At 36.1% G+C, this 20435-nt stretch overlaps 1 protein-coding gene across 1 annotated transcript in view; it reads left to right on the top strand.

The window, feature by feature from the left end:
* The first annotated feature begins 4229 nt into the window (after window positions 1-4229).
* Window positions 4230-20435, top strand: part of LOC149552591 (putative serine/threonine-protein kinase At1g54610) — a 52173-nt gene continuing 35967 nt past the window's right edge. The window contains exons 1-3 of the mRNA XM_089788189.1: window positions 4230-4752; window positions 7306-7590; window positions 7926-8243. Of these exons, the coding sequence (XP_089644315.1) occupies window positions 4276-4752; window positions 7306-7590; window positions 7926-8243 (1080 nt within the window). The 5' untranslated portion in view covers window positions 4230-4275. The remainder of the gene's footprint in view (window positions 4753-7305; window positions 7591-7925; window positions 8244-20435) is intronic.

Genomic DNA, 20435 nt, shown 5'->3' with positions numbered 1-20435 from the left:
ATTTTCGAGTCTCGATCAGTTATATTTGATAACCATTTTTGAGTCATCGATCAGTTATATTTGATAACCCTTTTTGAGTCATCGATCAGTTATACTTGGATTACTTTCGGTCGGTTGAGAGGACTGAAGTGTTTGTTATGTTCTTGATGATGTCATGTGTTGACTTGACCATTTTGGAGTCTTTGATCAGTATTGTGATTTATCATTGATGCCTTCAGTTGCTGATAGAGAACTGTTGTGATCATATGATTATTATTTGATGCTTACCTGTTGCTCATGAAGAACTGATGTAATTTTTGTGGCTTATCTTTTATGATGTTTTTCAGTTGCTCGTATAGAACTGAGGTGATTTTATTATGATTCTTTGATTTGTGATTTCATGAGCCTAGGGTAGGTTATCTATGTGTAGTGTCGGGAAGTGGCTTGCAATGGGGATCGGGGCCCTAAGAGGCTGCCTGGAGTAACTCATTGTAAGTTGTTTTAACAAGTGAAAACATCTCACCTAAATACTGACTTAAATGAACCTAATAAGATAATTGTATGTTCTCTCCCATGCCTTGAGTGCTAGTACAGGCTAGGATGGGGTAGAGAGAACACTTGGTTATGACCTTGCATTCCGCAGTATGCCTCGTCAGTACGAGAGGATACTAGTGGCCGCAGGAATCACTAGGGACCCGGGATTCCTAAGGGATTGCTCGGGTAACTTCTACGTGACTTTTGTGATGACATTTTCCCGCTTGCATAGCAAGTTTCCTACGTGTCTTTGTGGTGTCTCTGGGTCTAGATGTCTATCTATGTTGGAACCTTTGAGTTAGTATACTTTTAGGATTTCCCAGACTTAGAGAGTACTTGTGTTTTGTGTTTGATACCTTGTTTGGGACTTGAGACTATCTCCTCAGCGCGGTGGGAGTGGACCATTTAGGTTCCACACGGTCGGGTGGTAGTGCTTTTTACTCTTACCATTGAGATCCGTCTATGGTCACCGTGGCTGAAGCTTTCTTGGTTGGCATTTACCTTCATTATGTTCTTGGATTATTATGATGGATGGTTAGATTTTATGATAGATGTTTTATCATTATGAATGTATGGATGTATCAGGTATGTTATTAGTTTCATTTATTTTACTGTACTTTGTATCATGGATTTGAGGATGATGTATCTTTATCTTTACATATGTATATTCTTTTAAGCCTTTCATACCCTGTGACATGTACAGTGGATGATTGAGCATTTCGAATTAAATTGCCAAGAGGCATTCAGAGCAAATGTATATTATGGACATTGGACTTTTTGATTATTCTTTCATATGTTGTGGTAGTTGTTAGACTTAGAATTAATTAAATTTAAATGTGACTCAACGTCTTGGGATCCTTAAGGAATGTAACTTGTGATGTATGTTTGTTGATGATTACATGTAATTGCTTCCGCTACTATGTGTTTGATGTGTATGTTATACATTCTTACTTAAAAAAAATAAAAATGTTTAGCAAACTTAGTGAAACTTTAGGTTAATTATTTTGGATCCCTTGGCGGGGCATTACAGTTACGGTGAGGTCATCATCAAGATATATGTGTGTGCCTCTAAGAAACTTCCTCTTGCTGAAAATGTTATGTTTATCTCCTATATTCTTCATTGTCACTCTAACATGTCTATCTTTGCCTCCTCTAATCCATTTTCCGATTCTTTGAGCTTGTATGGTTGTTCCATGCCAGTCTAATTGGTCTTTAAAGAAGTCTTTAACTAAATCCGTTGTTTTCTCCTGTTCTCCATAGTCTCGTAGCCCTTTGACAACGATATTTGTTGCTTTCTCATTTTTTTCTTTTTCCTCTCTAATCTGTCTCCGAACTTGATTTTCTATGTTGTCAATAGGAGTGTTTGCTGGCTCCTTTACTATGTTGGCCCATGATCTAACTTCTTCAATCTGTTCTCTGAGTTGATTCTCTTTTATTTCCATATTGGCCATGGCATCTTGTATATTTTTCATTTGCGAGTTTTTGTCTGCTTCTGTAGCCTCTCCTTCTCCCGTAGTACTTGCTGCTGTCCTCTTTTCCCCTACTTCTTTCTTTAACAATATTAATTCATACTCTCCTTTTTCCATATTAAATTGCAATTTTTGAATTTGTTCTCTAACTGATTTGACCTCCGCTGCCAGCTTCCAGTTATCTTCAGTAACTCTTTTCATTGTGATACTTTCTATTTGGCTCCTCTCCTCAAGTGCCCACACCCTTTCCTTCATAGCTACTAAATCGTTCACAAAAATGTCTAGATACCACGTCATAGGTGTCCTTGTGGGGCTGTAATTATTTGGTAGCCCATCCTCCACTGTGTCTATCACCTGAGAATTATCTGGCTTCCCTTTACCGTTAATATCTCTGATATTATCAAATTGCTTAATTGTTTTAGAGATTTCAGTCGGCCTCAGACTTTGTTCTCCCTCTCTTGTGCTGTCTGGGATTTGTGAAATCGGTTTCGGAAGTAAAGCTGCTAACTTTCCTCTTTTTGCATTTTTAAACTTTCGTATCTTTCTCCGCCTAATTATTCTTTTATATTGTTTGGCATTCACATAGATGTAGTTGCCTCCTGTGAGTGGTCCGCTGGCTTGTGATAAGCTCAAAGTGTTTGTGGATAAATTACCATTTGTCCCTCCAAGATTGAATGAACTCGTGTGTCCGGCTGAGGGTTCTGGAATAATGAGGAAGCTCCCTTGATTCCACTTGATGATGCTACTGTGCATTAAACTATCCCCGTATGTCAGAACCAAGCCACTATTGCCAGAGATGTCGTGTTTCGTAGCTTCTTGACCACATTACTATTACCCCCCTTAAAAAATGCATTAGTGCGACCCCCTACATAATTAAATAATAAATAAACATAATAGTTAGATAATAGTTATATCCTCCCAAAAACAGTTTATTTGAAGGCTGTCTTGTAAAATAATGGCGGAAACGATTTGGACGCAGTAAGACTCAAATTTTGTAGCTTAAAATAGTTGTGACTGCATGTTACAGAAAATTTATAAAACTCCACTTTCGTTGGACCAGCGCCAGAAAATCTCGGTTTCTGGGAATTCGTGCGTTGAAATTTTTTCTTCTCGCACAAGTAATTTCCGCAATTGCGACTGGTAAACGATAAATGACTCAACATAATTATCAGGAAAGATGTGTTTTTGGACCAGTTTAAGAAATTGTTAGGCCACATAATCTGTTTTTGGCTAATCCCATTGCATAGGGACGATGTCAATTGGGCGCAAACAAACGAGATTAAAAAAGTGAGAAGTCTGTTGAGTATGTCATAGAGAGGAAGGAAACAGCAGAAACTGGTAAAATAGTTTTGGTATTTCCGAGATGGAAACAGTGTACGCCCGTTACACTTGTCAGCCGGCACTCGGAGACCCAGATAACGACATCAAGCAAAATCCCATGAAATAAAACGAAATAAAGATATATAATATTGTTGTGGAAGAAACCAGGGAATGAGAAGACAATAGAGCCTGCAATGGCAGGCAGGCGTGCAAAGGCGTTGGGACAGAGCGCGGCGTGATTTGAACCGGTGACCTCTTTGGATCTGCCGGACTTGTTCTGTAATACGAACAACACTGTTTCTGTCACGCCTGTTGTTGGAATGTAGGGCGGGAGGAGGCGAGGCCTTGCACTGCTCTGTTTCCATTTGCCCATACATTGGTTTCGTGGGGCGCGCCGAATGAAAGAAAATGAGGGTTTTGTTCTTGAAGCGCGGTTCTTCTCTTGCTCTACTTACTCGAGAAGAAGCAATGAGCAGGAAGTTAAAGGTTGTGGTAGGGTTTATACTTTGTCCAGCGCTCGTTTTCAATTACGAAGGGTTTTTCAGTAGATGGATTCGCACGCTATTCTGAGATCCTGATTCTTCATTGTTAGCTTGCTTCTTTAGTCGTCTTGATTGGCCACGGATCTTTGAATGTAAGTTTTGTTCTTCATTTTTTTAAAATTAGAAGACAGGGTTTGGTTTCCGTTTTAGAACTTGGCTTTTCCGGAGCATGTTTTACGTTGACGCGACAGGATTAGAAGCCGGTACACTAAAGGAGTCAAGGAGTCAGGAGTCAGAAGCAACATAATTTAGGCGGAGCTGTAGCTATGCAGAAAAAACATAATAGAAGCAAATCATTAAAGGATGCAATGTCGTAACTTTATACAGGGAGTTGCCAAATAAAGATCTATATAATTACTGAGTAATTTGAAAAAGAAGTGGTCCAGCAGCGGAAAAGATTTGGGGTCATTGTTTTTGAAATTATTGTTATCATGGGAACCGTGTGTGGAAAGCCCCGAGGCAGGTCGGAGAGTCCTGCAGAGAAGAGGGGTTCGTCTTCTTTCATCAGTCGATCCCCGACTGCCCGCCGACTGGTGGCGCCTGCAGGAAGGGATGAAGTTAATGAAAGGGATGGCAGTGGACAGGAGAGGGATCACAAGGCCAAGTATAAGAGTATGGTCGCCAACGGCGTTGCGCCGGTTTCTCTGCTGGCAGATGATGGTGAAAAACAGCGGCATCAGCTGCAGCATCAACAGCAACAGCAGCAGCATCGGCATCCACACCATCAGAGGCAGCCGGTGGATATTATTTCCAATACCAATTCGAACCTCAGGCTGGGGAATCCACCAAGACACACGGAAGGGGAACAGGTTGCTGCCGGATGGCCAGCATGGCTCACTGCTGTTGCAGGTGAAGCCATCAAGGGATGGATTCCTCGTCGGGCTGATTCATTTGAGAAGCTTGATAAGGTCAATTTGGATTCTCCCGTTTTGTATGTCCATTTCTTTTATCCTTTTTACTCACAATAACACAACACTTGTTGCTTGATAGGAAATGCAATATTATACATATCATGCATTGCAGCATTTGTCAAACCTCCCAAATAAAATCAGAACTGCATCAGTTGTGAGGAGTTCAACATCTACATTGCTAAATGTCGATTCACATTTTGTAGAATCAACTAGATATAATTAGAAATGTCTTCGACTGGGTTGATTGAGTTCAAATATCTACATCACTCTAAATAAGTGCAGATAGTTTTAGAATAAGGAAAATTAGCAACGTTTCTACTGGATGCTCCGGGAAACATATCGTAAGGTGCTGACCTTCGCCTTATTAATAATTAACTGTATCAAATCTTAATAGTTTAGCTTTTGGAGATCACCATTCAGGAAGTTGAATCATACCAAAAGTGCTACATTGCCTGCTAGACCATGCAGACTTTGTGTATATAATCAAGTAAGCATAACTCATATGGATGCTTCCAGAAACACATCCTAGGTTGCACCATGCATTAAAGAGGTTCCAGAGGAAAGAAGTTTGCATTGCTACAAGGCCTAGACATTTTGTTGATATTTACTAAAATTCACAATTTTCTTGTTTGGGTGCGTCAATTGATATTGGAAAATAAGAATGCATGCAATGAGGTTTCTCTTTCTGCAATTCATGTGTTTCAAACTTAGGCATAACCAACATTTCTACCTTGCAATGTATGATATCATTAGCAACATTTTTGTATTGCGGTTTTGAGGCTACATTGTTTCTTTTGAAAAAGATTATGTAGAATTTACTCAGGAATGATATTAAATTTTGTCTATTCTATGTGATTTGTTAATAATATTGGGCATTCTGTTCTATCTAGTAATTGGTGGTCTAGGAATTTTATTTCATTTCAACTTCTATACAGGTCCTTACATCATGGTAGTACTCTATTAAAAGGTGATTCTAAGCTTATCATCACCTTGGGGATGTCAAAGGTTCTCACTATTAACACCTAGGTGTTTGGCGTGTTGAAAATGTGGTGTCTGGACCTCTATTTATTTGTTGGGTGTCTAAGTTTATGCTTTACAAGAAGGTTTGCTTCTCTATTCTCATTATTTGTAGCTCAAGTATCAAATCTTCAGAATATATGTACGTACACTGAAGTCCGAACCTTGTAATTAAGGTCTATTAATGTAGCAGGATAGGTTGCAGACTTCACCTGTTGACTCTTATCCTTAATGTGATATTGCTATCAGGATTCAACTGTAGTTTTTGAGTCAAACTCATTGACCCACGTTTCAAAAGTTGTGGCTCACACAAGAATCCATCTCTGATTAGAGTGAATGGAACACTTACCACTCATTGCATCCAGGTGATGCTCACAGTCATGAAGGTGAAGCACGGGGACTTCTTGGGAGGTCGCCCATACCAATACTACTCCAGGTCAAGTGCACATAAGCACGGAGCTTCCTCCAAGGTTAAGCCCACTTTGCACGAAAACTGCATTGCACGAAATCTGCAGTTGGTTCTTCAATACAATTTCATGTTATTGTTCATCCATAGCATCAATTGGGTTGCATTTTCTAGATAGAAGTAAAGAGATTGAACAGGATTGAGCATATTCTGTCAGGGATACTCCATGGTTTTATAAAATATTTTTTGATAAGTAGGAGATAATTTCCACAGCAAGTCAAATTGTAATATTTCTATCAAGATTTAACTGTGTGATTTTTGAGTCAAACTCATTGACCCATGTTTCATGAATAGTGATTCAACATGAATCCATCTCTCATGAGAATAAATGGAACACTTAGCACTCATTGGATCTAGGTGATGCTCACAGGGGTGAAGCACTGGCACTTCCCAGGAGGTCACCCATCCCAGCACTACTCCAGCCCGAGCGTTACCCCTGTGAGCATCACCTAGATCCAGAGAGTGCTAAGTGTTCCATTTATTCTCATGAGAGATGGATTCGTGTTGAATCACTACTCATGAAACATGGGTCAATGAGTTTGACTAAAAAATCACACAGTTAAATCCTGATAGCAATATCACAAAATATTTTTTGTTTCTTATCTTGGAAATTTTGGGGAAAGGCAAATATCTGGGTCCACAGCAATTCGCGGATTTAATCTGATTTTTTCTCAGATTTATAAAGCTTTTATATGGCTTATATAGTATGCTAAACTGTGTACATGGCATATTAAATTTATCTAGTTATAGTTATAATAGTTTATATAAAAGCTACATCATTTATCAGCTTCAACTCTACTAAATTTTGAGCTTTTAGGTAATGGTCAAATGAGTTTTTCAAAGAGAAGACTGCCGCTTAGTCTCAATAATTTTTTTAGGCCCTACTTGGTCCAAAACATGTCTTAGTTTTAACTGCAGGAACCCTTATAGTGCAAAACTTTGAATTTCAAGTTCATATTTCCACTTTAGGCAAACATTAGCTTAGGCTATTAACTATACATAATACATATAGTTCTAATCGTCAAATTAAAATAAAATTTATCGATATACAGTTTTTTCTTATGCAGATTGGACAAGGAACTTACAGCAATGTGTATAAGGCACGCGATCTTGACACTGGAAAAATTGTTGCATTAAAGAAGGTGCGGTTTGACAATTTGGAGCCTGAAAGTGTGCGCTTTATGGCAAGAGAGATACAGGTTTTACGTAGACTTGATCATCCAAATGTGGTAAAGTTGGAGGGATTGGTTACTTCACGAATGTCATGCAGTTTGTATCTTGTGTTTGAATACATGGAACATGATCTTGCTGGACTTGCTGCGTGCCCAGGAATTAAGTTCACTGAACCACAGGTTATTAACTACTTCTCAAATCGATTGGCATTCATATTAGTTGTTTTGAGATCATCTAATTATCTCCATTTCTCACCACTTGTGTATATTGTTGTATTTATCTGATTATCTCCAAATATATTTTTCTGTTGCCATTTTACATTGTAACAGTTATTTGACTGTGCCTCAAATGAATGGCCAAGGCAGAAATTTCATTTCTTTACAATAGACGTATAGACGTGGTACTTTGGCAACATTCCTGGCTTTCTTGGAGTACTGTTGGTTGTAAACAGGGAGAAGAATCCTGCACTATTTGTATGCTTAAAATGAACTTGGAACTAACTGGACTTTAACAGGTGAAATGTTATATGCAACAATTGCTCCATGGGCTTGATCACTGCCATGGTCGTGGTGTACTTCATCGTGATATTAAGGGTTCAAATCTTTTAATTGACAATGGGGGTGTTCTAAAGATAGCTGATTTTGGATTGGCTACTTTCTTTCACCCTGATCAAAGGCAGCCCTTGACAAGCCGTGTTGTAACGCTCTGGTATCGGCCTCCAGAACTTTTACTGGGTGCCACTGAATATGGAGTTGCTGTGGACTTATGGAGCACAGGGTGCATACTTGCAGAGCTGCTTGCTGGAAAACCTATAATGCCAGGAAGAACAGAGGTATTTTGTCTCTCTCATTTGATTATGGTATGTGGTTCTTGTTGGGTGGTTCTGAAATAAAGTCTGTGATGGACGACACACTTAATGAAACTGTGAAAGAAACATCAATGTCATTTTTATTCACCCAGCCTTCGCTAATTTATTTCTGAGAAGGTGCTTTTCAGGTTCCTATTATATCTCTAGTTCCTCTTGCTTTTTTGGTTACAGCATATGTCTTAGTTTTATTCCATACAACTAGTTTTTTTTGTTTATTTGTGTTTGATGCCTTGAGGTGCTGGTTTGGATGCCTGAATACTCCTATTTATCTCTTTAAAAAAAAAATAAATTAAAATGGCCAGAATGATGTTTTGTTTAAATGTAATTTTACTAACTCTTTCTTACATGAAGAGCTCCATATTTTCTATGTATTTGTCATTTCTCTGTTGAAACTTGCAGCTTTTGGTATTTTATTGTGATTTTTCTATAATGAACTAAGTTTCTGGTTTGGGTTTGAAGAACCAGTTTGCTGGTATGGCAAAATTTTGAAGTGGGTTTGGGTTGGTTAGTACAAAAACATACATACATATATATGCAGCCTAGAAGCATGAAATAAGATTAGAATGTCACATAGTATCATATAAACAACAAAAACACTCTTAACTTGTCTAGCGTAGCATCATATCAACACCAAAATATTAAATTAATACTACTGAGTTCAAGTATCATTGTTTCAACTTTCAACAATTGGAATTTTATTCTAGGTTTCAGTCATCAAATGAATTATCTAAATCTTATTCTTCTTCTTCAGTGGCATTAGTTGATTGATAAGCAGTGCCGATGCCAATGGGATCAGTTGCAGCAATAACATTCTCACTTTGCAAGTCCTCAAATGTACCAACTGCAAGTTGAGAAGTGGAAGTGTCCAAGTCTGTATGCTTTGGTGAAATGATAATTGATGGGTTGAATGAAGTTAGTTACAAAGGTGAGAAAGTCTCTGTAAATAAGGAAATACAAAGGTGAGAAAGGCTCCTTAAATAAGGAAATACGAAGGTGATTTTTTAAAAGAAACATTTGTTAACTAAGATCTGAAATAGAAATATAATATATTAATTGACTAGATATATCAACTGACCAGATACATTAAGTGACTAGATACATTAATTAACTAGATACATTAAGTGACTTAAGTGGCTATTATGAGGTAAATAACGAAGTATTAGTCTAATACCCTCTCTTAATGGTACGAAATCTATTCGTCACTTGGCCATGAGTACATAGAAGGCTGCCCCCTTGTCATCAAAACCATAGATGGACTATTGGCTGAGTACTAGGAGAGTTGTAAAAACCCTCTGAGATTTTATGCCGGAGAGTTTCTGCAACTTTTACTGACACCGAAAACTCAATTTTTTGGGATAAATTGTCTGAGTATTCGCTGAGTTTTTGGAAACTCAGTTAGATTTTGTTCAAAAACTTGGGGAGTTCTTGTTCAAAAAAATGGCTGCAGCTTCTAAATAGGTTTTAAAGGCAAAAAAGGGTGCAAATAAATTTCATTTCATCATTTCTTCATTTATATTTTTCTGAGAGGGGCGAAAATGCTCTTCCAAACACTTGCAAACTGATTTTCATGGATTTAAGTGATATAGGTACTTACAATGATTGGAAATTACAAGAGTAATCTCCATTGCTTATAGAGTTTGACGTCAATGATTTTGAGAGGCAAGCTATGGAGGATAAGGGGGGTGGATTTGGTTTCACACCGGATGACATTGAGGAGAATTAGTTAGATGAGGAGTAAGTGCAAGTGCTAGGAAAAGCTAGAGGCAAAGCTACATCGAGGATGGAGGATGAGACTTAACGTGAGTCAAACATATTGAGCTAGGAGGCACAGTCATGCCTAGTGCAAACTTCTAGGACTAAACCCCCTAGCCCTACCTCTCCCTTAATTTTTTTTTACTAGAGATGGGAAGAGGAAGATGTAATCGTAATGATGTATTTACTTTTAGTTTTACAAAACTATTTACTATTTTGCTTCTAGCCATTAGCATTCCTCTTGAGAATGCGATTTTGTACCCACTTTGCATTTAACTATACCTAGACTCAGCTTGTTTCTTTTGTGTTCTCATTTATTTGCTCATTGGATGCATCTTCTTATTGAGTTTTGCAAAGGAATAAATGCATTTCTAATTAAATTTAAGCAATTTTTAAGTTCCTGTGTTTTTTGCCAAAATCTAGTCGAGTGTTTCCTGATTTTTTTTCCAGACCTTGGTAAGTTTTTGGTTTTGACGAGTTTTTCAACTATGATAAAAACACTCTGCAACATGAGCTTACTGTTGAGGCCCTCCCTAGTGTTGCAGAACTTCTTATATTATCAAGTTTATCACAATGCTTGCAACATGATGTTTGGTAACAGAGCTTTCCCTCCCTTTCTCTAGAGATGCTGCACTAAGCTTCAAAAAATTGGATAACTTAAAAAAATAACAATTTTGGTAAAAGTTGCAAAAATCAGCAACATCCACAAACACTAGAAAACTTTAGTAACATTTGTAGGAACAACATTTGGCCTTAAAACCTAAGTGTGCCACAAATCACTCTATAAGAAACCGTGTTTTTTTTTTGTTGAAAAAATTGTCAAAAGTCAAAACATTTTGTCATATATGGAAAGCTACGATTTTGTGGAAAAATTGTTGAAAACCTTCATTTTGAAAAAAAGCAGGGAAAACCCTTGATTTTTTATTTAAATTTTTTTCCAAAGGCTAAAAACCCTCCTTGATTTTTTGTAGGGAAAAAATCAACAAGTCCTCCATCCACAATTTTTGTGGGAAAAAAAATCAACAAACCCTCGATCCATTATTTCTTGTGGAAAAGATTTAGGAAACCCCTCGTCCATTTGTTTTGTGGAAAATAATAAAATGCCCTCCATGAGCAAATACATAAATCCTCAAACACAACAAACAAATCCTCTAAAAACACAAATTTTGAGATCTTGCGCTTGGTAGAAAACCTTAAAAATCTGCAATGAAATACTTTAGAGATAAACAGTTTAAAAAACTCTTGTTTTTGAATCAAGAAAAGAACTTCTAAAAATTTCTAGGATTCTAGACAATTTTCATTAGAAATTACTTTTGGAATTTAATTTGAGGTATGAAACTACAAAAACTAACCTATGGGCTCTGATACCATGAAATGGAAATTGATTGATTAAACAAAGTTAATTGTAAAGGAGAAAAAGGCTCCTTAAATAAGGAAATACAAAGACTACATCTTTTAAAGAAACACTTTTTAACTGAGAATTGAAATGGAAATATACAAAAATATCTGACTAGATGCATCATGTGACCACATACATCTAAAGACACATTAAGTGACCACATACATTGACCTAAATGAGCATTATGAGGTAAATAATACAATATTATTCTAGTATCTAGATTGGTATCCACATCTTAAACTCCCCTTTATGTATTCATTTTGCTTGTGTGAAAGGACACTTTGCTTTTTTGATTTCAATCTATTGTTCTTTACTAAGGCGATGAAAGAATAGGTGCACTATTTTCCTTCTAATGTAGATGAACTAGCAACCTATGGAGACAAGACAAAGTATAGTATTAAATTATTGAAGTTATTAAATTACCAATAACTTATGAAAACAACGAATAAAAATAAAATGTATTTGTGATATAATTTTGATTGTGATGGGCTGCAACAATTGGAGGTGTTGGCCATGGAGGTATCACCAAGTATGAGCATCCTTCTTAAATTGATGACAGAGTGTCAATACTTAGACCTTTTGCATTTATAAACTCTATGAACTCATCTGGATCTAATCTTGCTTGTCGTCATCTAGAAAGAGTCTTTCAAATTCTATCTTGTACCCATTTGCCCCTTCTAAATCTCTATATGGTGGAAGCTGTCTTGGTACATCAAGAAACTATTTGCTATAGTATTTTGGAGTCAATGAATGGGCAAAAAAATATAGTGGACTTGTCATCTTGTTCAATCTTTCTACAACAATTGCTTGCGATTGTTTGAAGAAAGTCTCCTCATGGTTTGGCTCTTTTGCATTTATGATTACCATTATCTTCCAAGAATTGAATTGATGCCATCAACACATGTCCAATGCAAGACTTATCCATGTCAGTGTAGTGAATTATGCTCGCAATGGGCTCGATGGATCTGTTGATGTTTGATAGCTTCTATCAGCTAAACATATATATAATTATATGAGATATAATTGAGATACAACTATATGAGAGAAATATATTATATTAATTTTTTGATTACCAAATAGACATGTCCCATGAAGGGACATGTCTAATCATTAGCTATTCTCAATTTAAATCTAAGACGATGTTGCATTTGGAACACATAACCAAATATGATGGCAGTGCTTAGTATGTTTGCAGCGATCCTACAAATTCAACGGGATCTAAGGAGATACTCCACAGAATCCCACCACGAGTCATATAATATCCATTGCCTTTTTTCTTTTTGCCCTCTCAATTTTGCTGATCACCATATTACAAAGTGCCACTTTAACTTTCATGAGCTGCCTTAAGATGATTGTGTTAGCAAACTGGGTCTCTGCAACCTATAGCATGTTAAATTTTGAACTAGAATAGCATAAACAAAGAGCAATTATCTTAAAACAAACACAAGAACAAATAGGCACAAAGATTTATCCTGGGGAAAACCCTCCACTTGAGGGTGGAAAACCTAGCCACACCAAAAATAATCTTTTTATTAGAATGCTTGAATACATACACTCTCTAACTTTTGCAACTACATGCGCTTGAGGAATAAAAAACAACGATCTCTCTTTAAAATTTATGGACTGACTGAACAATAAAGAAACTTCACACTTAATATTTGAAATTATGCAAAGGGCGCCAAATATGTTTAAGGAACAATGGAAACTATAAACATTAATATCCTTGACAAACGATCACAACAAACTGAATCAATTACACATGATAATGACCATAGAATACCTGCAATGAACATACACAAAAAACAACACAGCTAAAATGGAATTTATGATAATCATCAATCACTGAGATTCAGAACACAAATGAATGGCAACACACTCCAGATTCACATATGATTGGAAGGTATAGTGATTCCTAGAGTACCCATAAACAAGAATGAAGAACCTTTTGAAGTTTGACTACCACAAACATGAACAAGCAACAGTACCAATGAAGTGTCATTTCATAAGCTGGAGTTGAAGATTCTCCATCGTCTTCAACAGTCGTCCCAAAAGACGTGACTCTTGAATATAAAAAAACGATGATGTTACAAATGATATGTCTGACTCAATAACCACATATACATGTGGTTCTTCAATTACAAGTAGTTATGTGAGTGTACGAAGCTCAAACCATTAAACACTGATGTAGATGAGAAATGCAGGTAGAAACAACCATCACAGTTAAGAAGATAGCTCCTGTAGCTACTGAATTTCAACACTTCCTCTTAGCAAAGGAGATATCTTTGCAAAAAATCTCGTCACAGAATCTCTCTATATGATTATTTTAATGGCTGCACCCAGTTGTGAGAAAACAAAAAAATTATCATAGAATCTCTCAATGTGATAACATCATGGGGTCTATCAACATGATGTTCACCATGGCTACTCCCATGTGTGAAAAAAAATGTAAATAGAAGATCTCATCACGAAGTCACTCAAAGTGATATTGTCATGGAGTCATTCAACATGATATACACTTTGCTACTCCTATGGGTGGAAAGAGCAATAAACTATGGCTTTCACCTCAAATTTCTCCATCTAGGGAAAAATGCATCACTAGCAAGAAACAAAGATCATTAATGTTGAGACCCTCTCTTAGCAAGAGCAACATTCTCTACAATAGTAAGCTTATCTTGAAAATATGAAAACTTTACTGTAGAAAGTGACTTGGTGAGAAATTGAGAATGTTAGCTGTTTGCTCATCAGTACAAATGTACTTGAGTTGAATTGCTTTTCTTGAACAATATCTCTTAAATAATGATATTTAATCTCTACATGTTTGGTTTTATCATGAAATACTAGATTAACAGAAAGCTTCACACAACTTTGATTATCACAATGAGTCACAGTTGGTTCTAAAGTCTGCCCAAACAGTCCTGCAAGAAGCTTTTGAAACAACGCTGCTTCTTGAGCTGCCACACAAACTGCAATATATGCAGCTTCTGTTGTTCTTTGAACCACACATGATTGTTTCCTTTTGCACTAAAAAATCATAGTAGAGCCTAAGTTGAAACAAGAACCGAAAGTACTCTTCTTGTCATATATACGCCTGACCCAATCAGAATCAGAAAAATCCTGTAACTTCAGATCTTCAGAAGAATTTTATTTCAGATCATATCCCACAGTACCACACAAATATGTTAATATATGCTTTGTCGCAGCAAAATGAATTTGTCTAGGCTAACACATGAATTGACAAAGAGTGTTAACAACACAACAAATATCAGGTCTAGTATTAACTAGATACATCATTGATCCAATCGATTGTCTCTACATGGCGGGGTCTACTAAATATGAACAGGCTGCACATTCATGTAAAGTTTTCAAATTTGTTTCCATAGATGTTGACATGGACTTGCAATCCAACATATTAAATTTCTTCAAAATGTCTATAGAGTATTTCACTTGACTCAGAATAATCTCATTAGGCCTTTGCCACATTTCTAGTCTTAGAAAGCAATACACAAGACCAAAATCTTTCATCCCATAATTCAAAAGTTAAATCTTTTTTACATTTGACAATGAGATTATCTGCCCCAGTAAGAAATAAATCATCAACATAAGGAACTAGAATTAAAGCTTTATCATCAATTACTTTGAAGTAAAGATTTGGATCTACATTATTCTTGGAGAATCCTAGGCTCAACAAGTATTGGTCAATCCTCTCATACCATGCACGCAGTACTTGCTTAAGGCCATACAAGGCCCTTTTTAATCTGCATACATGAGATTCCTTCCCATGATTCACAAAACCATCTAGTTGTTCAATACATACCTTTTATTCAACCACACCATTAAGAAATGCTGCCTTCTTTGCATCCATTTGATGTAATTTCCAGCCTTTAATTGCTGCAATAGCAATGACATTTCTGATAGAAGTATACTGAGCTATAGCAGCAAAGGTCTCCTTCTAATCTAAACCTTCCTTTTGAGAGAAGTCTCTTGCCAAAAGTCCAGCTTTATACTTTTCAATGCTCCCATCAGATACATGCTTAATTTTGAACAACCTCTTAGAAGATACAATTGTTTTTTCTTTAGGCCTAGGAACATCCCAAACATCATACTTGATGATAGATTGATACTCTTCAGTCATAAAATCTCTCCATACTTGCTGATTCAATGCCTCCTCAAAACTTGAAGGCTCGGACTCAATGATATGGCTCATTAATGCAGCATAACCTGAAAACTTATGTGGTCTCTTTCATTCTTTGAAGCTGCCATGCGGAGCTGCATACTTTCAGCCTCCTGCATAATATGTCTTGCCCAAAAAGGTCTATTTCTATCTAATGAGACATTACCTGGTCCATTTGATGGTTCTATGAGATTAACTGGATCAATAGATTCTTCTAATTTAGTAGACTTCTTCTGAATTCAGAAGGAGAATGAAGAGCAAAAACGTCCATATCTTGAAATGTCTCTTCTTTATCTATCTCCATGGAAGACCCCTTTAATCTTTTGAGAGCTACTTCTTCCTATAATGATTCATCCCTGCCAATTGCAAAATATTTTGTCCTTGAATATAAATTCTGTAGGCTTTAGAAGACTTACTATAGCCAACAAAAATACCTTTCCTTTTTGAAGGTTTGCTTTTGATCTTTTATCTTTAGGCACATGAATGTAGATAGCACACCTGAAAAATTCTGAAATGACTAACCTCATGTTTAATACCTGTGAAGGCCTCTCTAGGAATCATATTATCCAAAATTTGACATGGACTTTGATTCTGAACATTAACAACCATTTTGCAAGCTTCTGCCTAAAGAAAGGTTTGCAGATTCTAATCACGAATCATTATTTTCCCTACCACTCCAATGGATCTATTCTTTCATTTTGCAGCTCTACTTTGTTGTGGGCTATATGGAACACAAAACTCCCTCTTGATCCCTGCTTCGATAGAGAAATTTTGAAAGGCACCAGAAATATATTCCCCTCCATTATCTGATCTTGAAACTTTGATCCTTTTTTCATACATATTCTCAACTTGAGTTTGAATTCCTTGAGTTTAGAAAGCACTTCACTAGATTCCTTAAATTTCAAGAAATAAATCCAGGACTTACATGAAGTCAAAAATCACACAGTACCAAAAATTACTCAAAGATGCAACATATATAGGTCCTTATAAATCAGATCTGAAATCTCTTTTGTTCTACTCTCGCTATTGTGAAGAGGACCTTTAACATTCTTACCTAGAGCACAACGTTCACAAAAACCATCATGCTTTTGATTAATCATGGGAAGACCAACAGTCATCTTTTCCATGGAAGCAAGAGTTCTGAAATTTAAGTGAGCAAATCTTTTATGTTACAACTCACTTGTACTGATAAAATCATGAGCTAAAGCGTGAGTAGAACGAACAAAAATTCTATAGGAACTCTCTTGATGAACACCAATTTTCTTGAGCAGTCTTAATGCTAGCATTTGTCTTCTATGCAATCAGTTTACCTTCAACAAACACAACTTGATATCCTTTGTTTTCCAATGCTGAAATTGAAATCAGATTTCTCTTGATTCTTGGAACAAACAAGACATCACTCAGATGAAGAAGGATGTTTGAATCTAGATGAAAAGTAGTAGTTCCACCACCTTTCACTGAATAACAAGCATCATCACCTAGTATTAGTTTCAAATGAGTATCCTTTTCCACCAAGTTAGAAAGATGCTCTCTGTATCCTATAATATGACATGAAGCACAACTATCAATTGGAACATGGCTTCGAAGGGCTGAGATAAAAAAAAATCCCTCTGAATTGTCACTGGATTCTTTATGAGGTGAAGAGCATTTTCAACATTTGCCACAACATATTATGGCCTTGTTAAACAATCTTTGGCAAAGTGACCATACTTGTCACATCTGCAACATTGAATTCTAGAGAGATCCTTCTTCTTTGGGTTAGGAGCTGAATCTGAATTTCTGTCTCTATTCCTGTTGAAATTTTCTGTTCTTCTTTTCCTTATAAATGTTTGAGCAACAAGGACATGATCTTCATTATGAGATTTTTCGTCCATTTTTGCTCTCTTTTAATCTGCAATCCTCTTAAATGCAATCAGCTCCAAGACGATCAAACTTGGGTAATTCATGTCTTCCACTAATGCCTTGAAGAAAAGACTCCCAAGAATGAGGGAGACCATTCATAGGCAATATAACCAGGTCTTTATCTTCAATTGAATCTCCATTGTCACTAATGATCTTTCAATTCTGCAATCTTCATGAAGAAGGAGATAACTGATTCTCCTCTAGCCATTTTAATACGAAGGAGCTGACATATGAAGACCAGAGCTATTTTGGTATTGTTGAATTCATACCTGCTTTTAAAATTCTCAAAACATTTCTTTAGCTGAATTCATACCTTGTTTTAAGATTCTTAAAACATTTCTTTAGCTGAATTCAACTTGGATATAATAGGCACACGATGATCCTTTGCAGAATCAGTTGATATCTTTCTTACCGTAATGTTTATCTTCCTCTATTGGGCTTTCTTGGTATCATCGGTTGGCTTAGCCACATCATTCTTCACATAGTTTAGAAGATCATTTTTTTTAGTGAAATAAGGACTCTGAATTTCCATGATGTGAAATTTGATTCACAATCCAGCCTATTTTCAACTTGGAGCCTATTCACTATTTTGAAACCTGAAATAATCAATCTAGAAGATAAGAAAATAATATTTTGCTGCTTGAATAATTCCAATTTTGGATCTTCACTTAAATCCACTCTGATACCATGTTAAATTTTGAACCAGAATAGCAGAAGCAGAGAGCAGATTTCTTAAAACAATCACAAGGACAAACACGCACAAAGATTTATCCTGAGAAAACCATCCACTTGAGGGTGAAAAACCTATCCACACCAAAAATAATCCTTTTATTAAATAATAATGTCTGAATACACACTCTCTAACTTCTGCAACCTCTTGCACTTGACGATCAATACACAATGTTCTTTCTTCAAAATTTATTGGCTGATTGAACAACAAAGAAACTTCACACTTAAATACTCTAGAATATGCAAAGGACACCAAATATGATAAATGACTAGAGAATGCCTGCGATGAACATACACCAAAAAACAAGACACTGCTAAATTGGAATTCATGATAATCATCAATCACTGAGATCAGATAACAAATGAATGGCAGTGCACTCCTAGTTCGCGTATTATTGGAAGGTAAAGCAATTTCCAGAATACCCATATACAAGAATGAAGAACCCTTTGAAATCCAATTGCTGCAACACATGAACATATGACAGTGACCAATAAAGTATTGTTTCATAATCTGGAGATGAAGACTCTCCATGGTCTTCAATGATCGTAACAAAAGACGCAACTCTTCAATATACAAAAACGGTTATGCTACAAATGAAAATCCGACTCAACAACCACATATGCATGTGGTTCTTCATTTACAAACAATTATTTGAGCATATGAACCATCAAATGCTGATGAAAATGACAAATACAGATAGAAACAATTATCGCAGGTAAGAAGATAGCTCTAGCAGCTACCAAAATTCAACATAATAGAAATTAAAGGCTATATGATTACAAAATGAAGACATACTTTAAAGAAGAGTACACATTACCCAATCAAATTATGGAAATCAGAAAATGTAAAATACTAAATTATATAATGTAATTTTTACTGTACTTTCACTTGCCTTGAGTAGCTCCAATGTTGAAAATGATCTGAAAATTTGTTGAGTCATGTGGTGCTTGGTGATGTTAAGTTTTATGCGTAGAAATTAGATAAATAGCAACAAGGAAAAGCATAATCAATACTTAAAAGACTCAATGCATTTATCCTAGGAAAACCCTTCCATTTGAAAGGAAAAACCCAGCCACACCAGCAAAATATCTCTTTTATTTATAATAAGAATATTGGAGTACAAAGCTCTCACTTGATTTATTACAATACACCAAGATATTACACAAATAGACTGCATTTAAAATTCTTCATCTTGCACACAAAGGTCTCTTCAAATCCCAAATGCAAGACCTGTCAAATTTTCAAATATTCAACAATTCATATTTTCATATGCATGCCCTTTCACATGACGTATGATACATTACTCTTTATAATATTATCTTATCTTAAGTATCATCACAAGTGTCTTGTTCAACTGAAGATGACCATATTAGTCATAACAAACATATTTCTATTTCATAAGAGCATAGATGAAGATCTCTATCATAGCTACAATCTTCAACAGGTGATGAACATTTGGATGCCCTTAGCTTCTACATACACCTCTTTGATCCACCCTATTTTATTCCCAATCTTTTGTAGCATACAATTATGTGAGTGGACTGCACCAGGTGTCCAAAAGATATTCTGATATCGTTCTCCAACAAACAAAGCTATAGCTCTACAATTTTCTGTTGTCTATTATGACCTGAACAATGTTTCTAGGTCACACTTCATCAATGGAGGAGATGAGGATATGACTGGTAAATTGTCCATCCCTCACAATTTACAAATTTCAAAAACATTGCTCATTTAGGATACAATACTATGACTTTGATCAAGGGACGATTTCTTGCTTTTCCTTCCACCCATCTGAAATAGTGCTTATGCCCATCTCACACACAATTCCTTTGTAGTCTTTAAAGCATCCTCAACCCCCTTGACTTATCTTAACAACAAGATGTTGTCTACCTTCTCATTTCTCAAGTTTCTATACCAGTGACACTCTTCAACATCTTCCTCCAATATGGGTGGCAAACAACATTGAAAGACAACCCATTCACATATATGCATCTTGGTTGGCAATGTCTGATCTCTCATTTTGAAATGAAGTTTCCAAAGGTCTCTTTCATTTGCGTGCCATGGGTGCTTCACTTTGAGTTTTAGGCTCAGCTTGAGTACTATGAAATTAGTGGTATTCAATCACAACATTTGAAGATGGGTAATATATTTTAGCATTGCATCACGTGGTATAGGAACTTTAATTTTTCTAAGGCATTATTT

The sequence above is a fragment of the Cupressus sempervirens genome, chromosome 6, assembly GCF_028749045.1.
Source record: "Cupressus sempervirens isolate cs-2001-9-10 chromosome 6, ASM2874904v1, whole genome shotgun sequence".
Taxonomy (NCBI): Eukaryota; Viridiplantae; Streptophyta; class Pinopsida; order Cupressales; family Cupressaceae; genus Cupressus; species Cupressus sempervirens.
The sequence above is the reverse complement of the archived record's forward strand: the minus strand, read 5'-3'. Positions and strand labels throughout refer to the sequence as shown.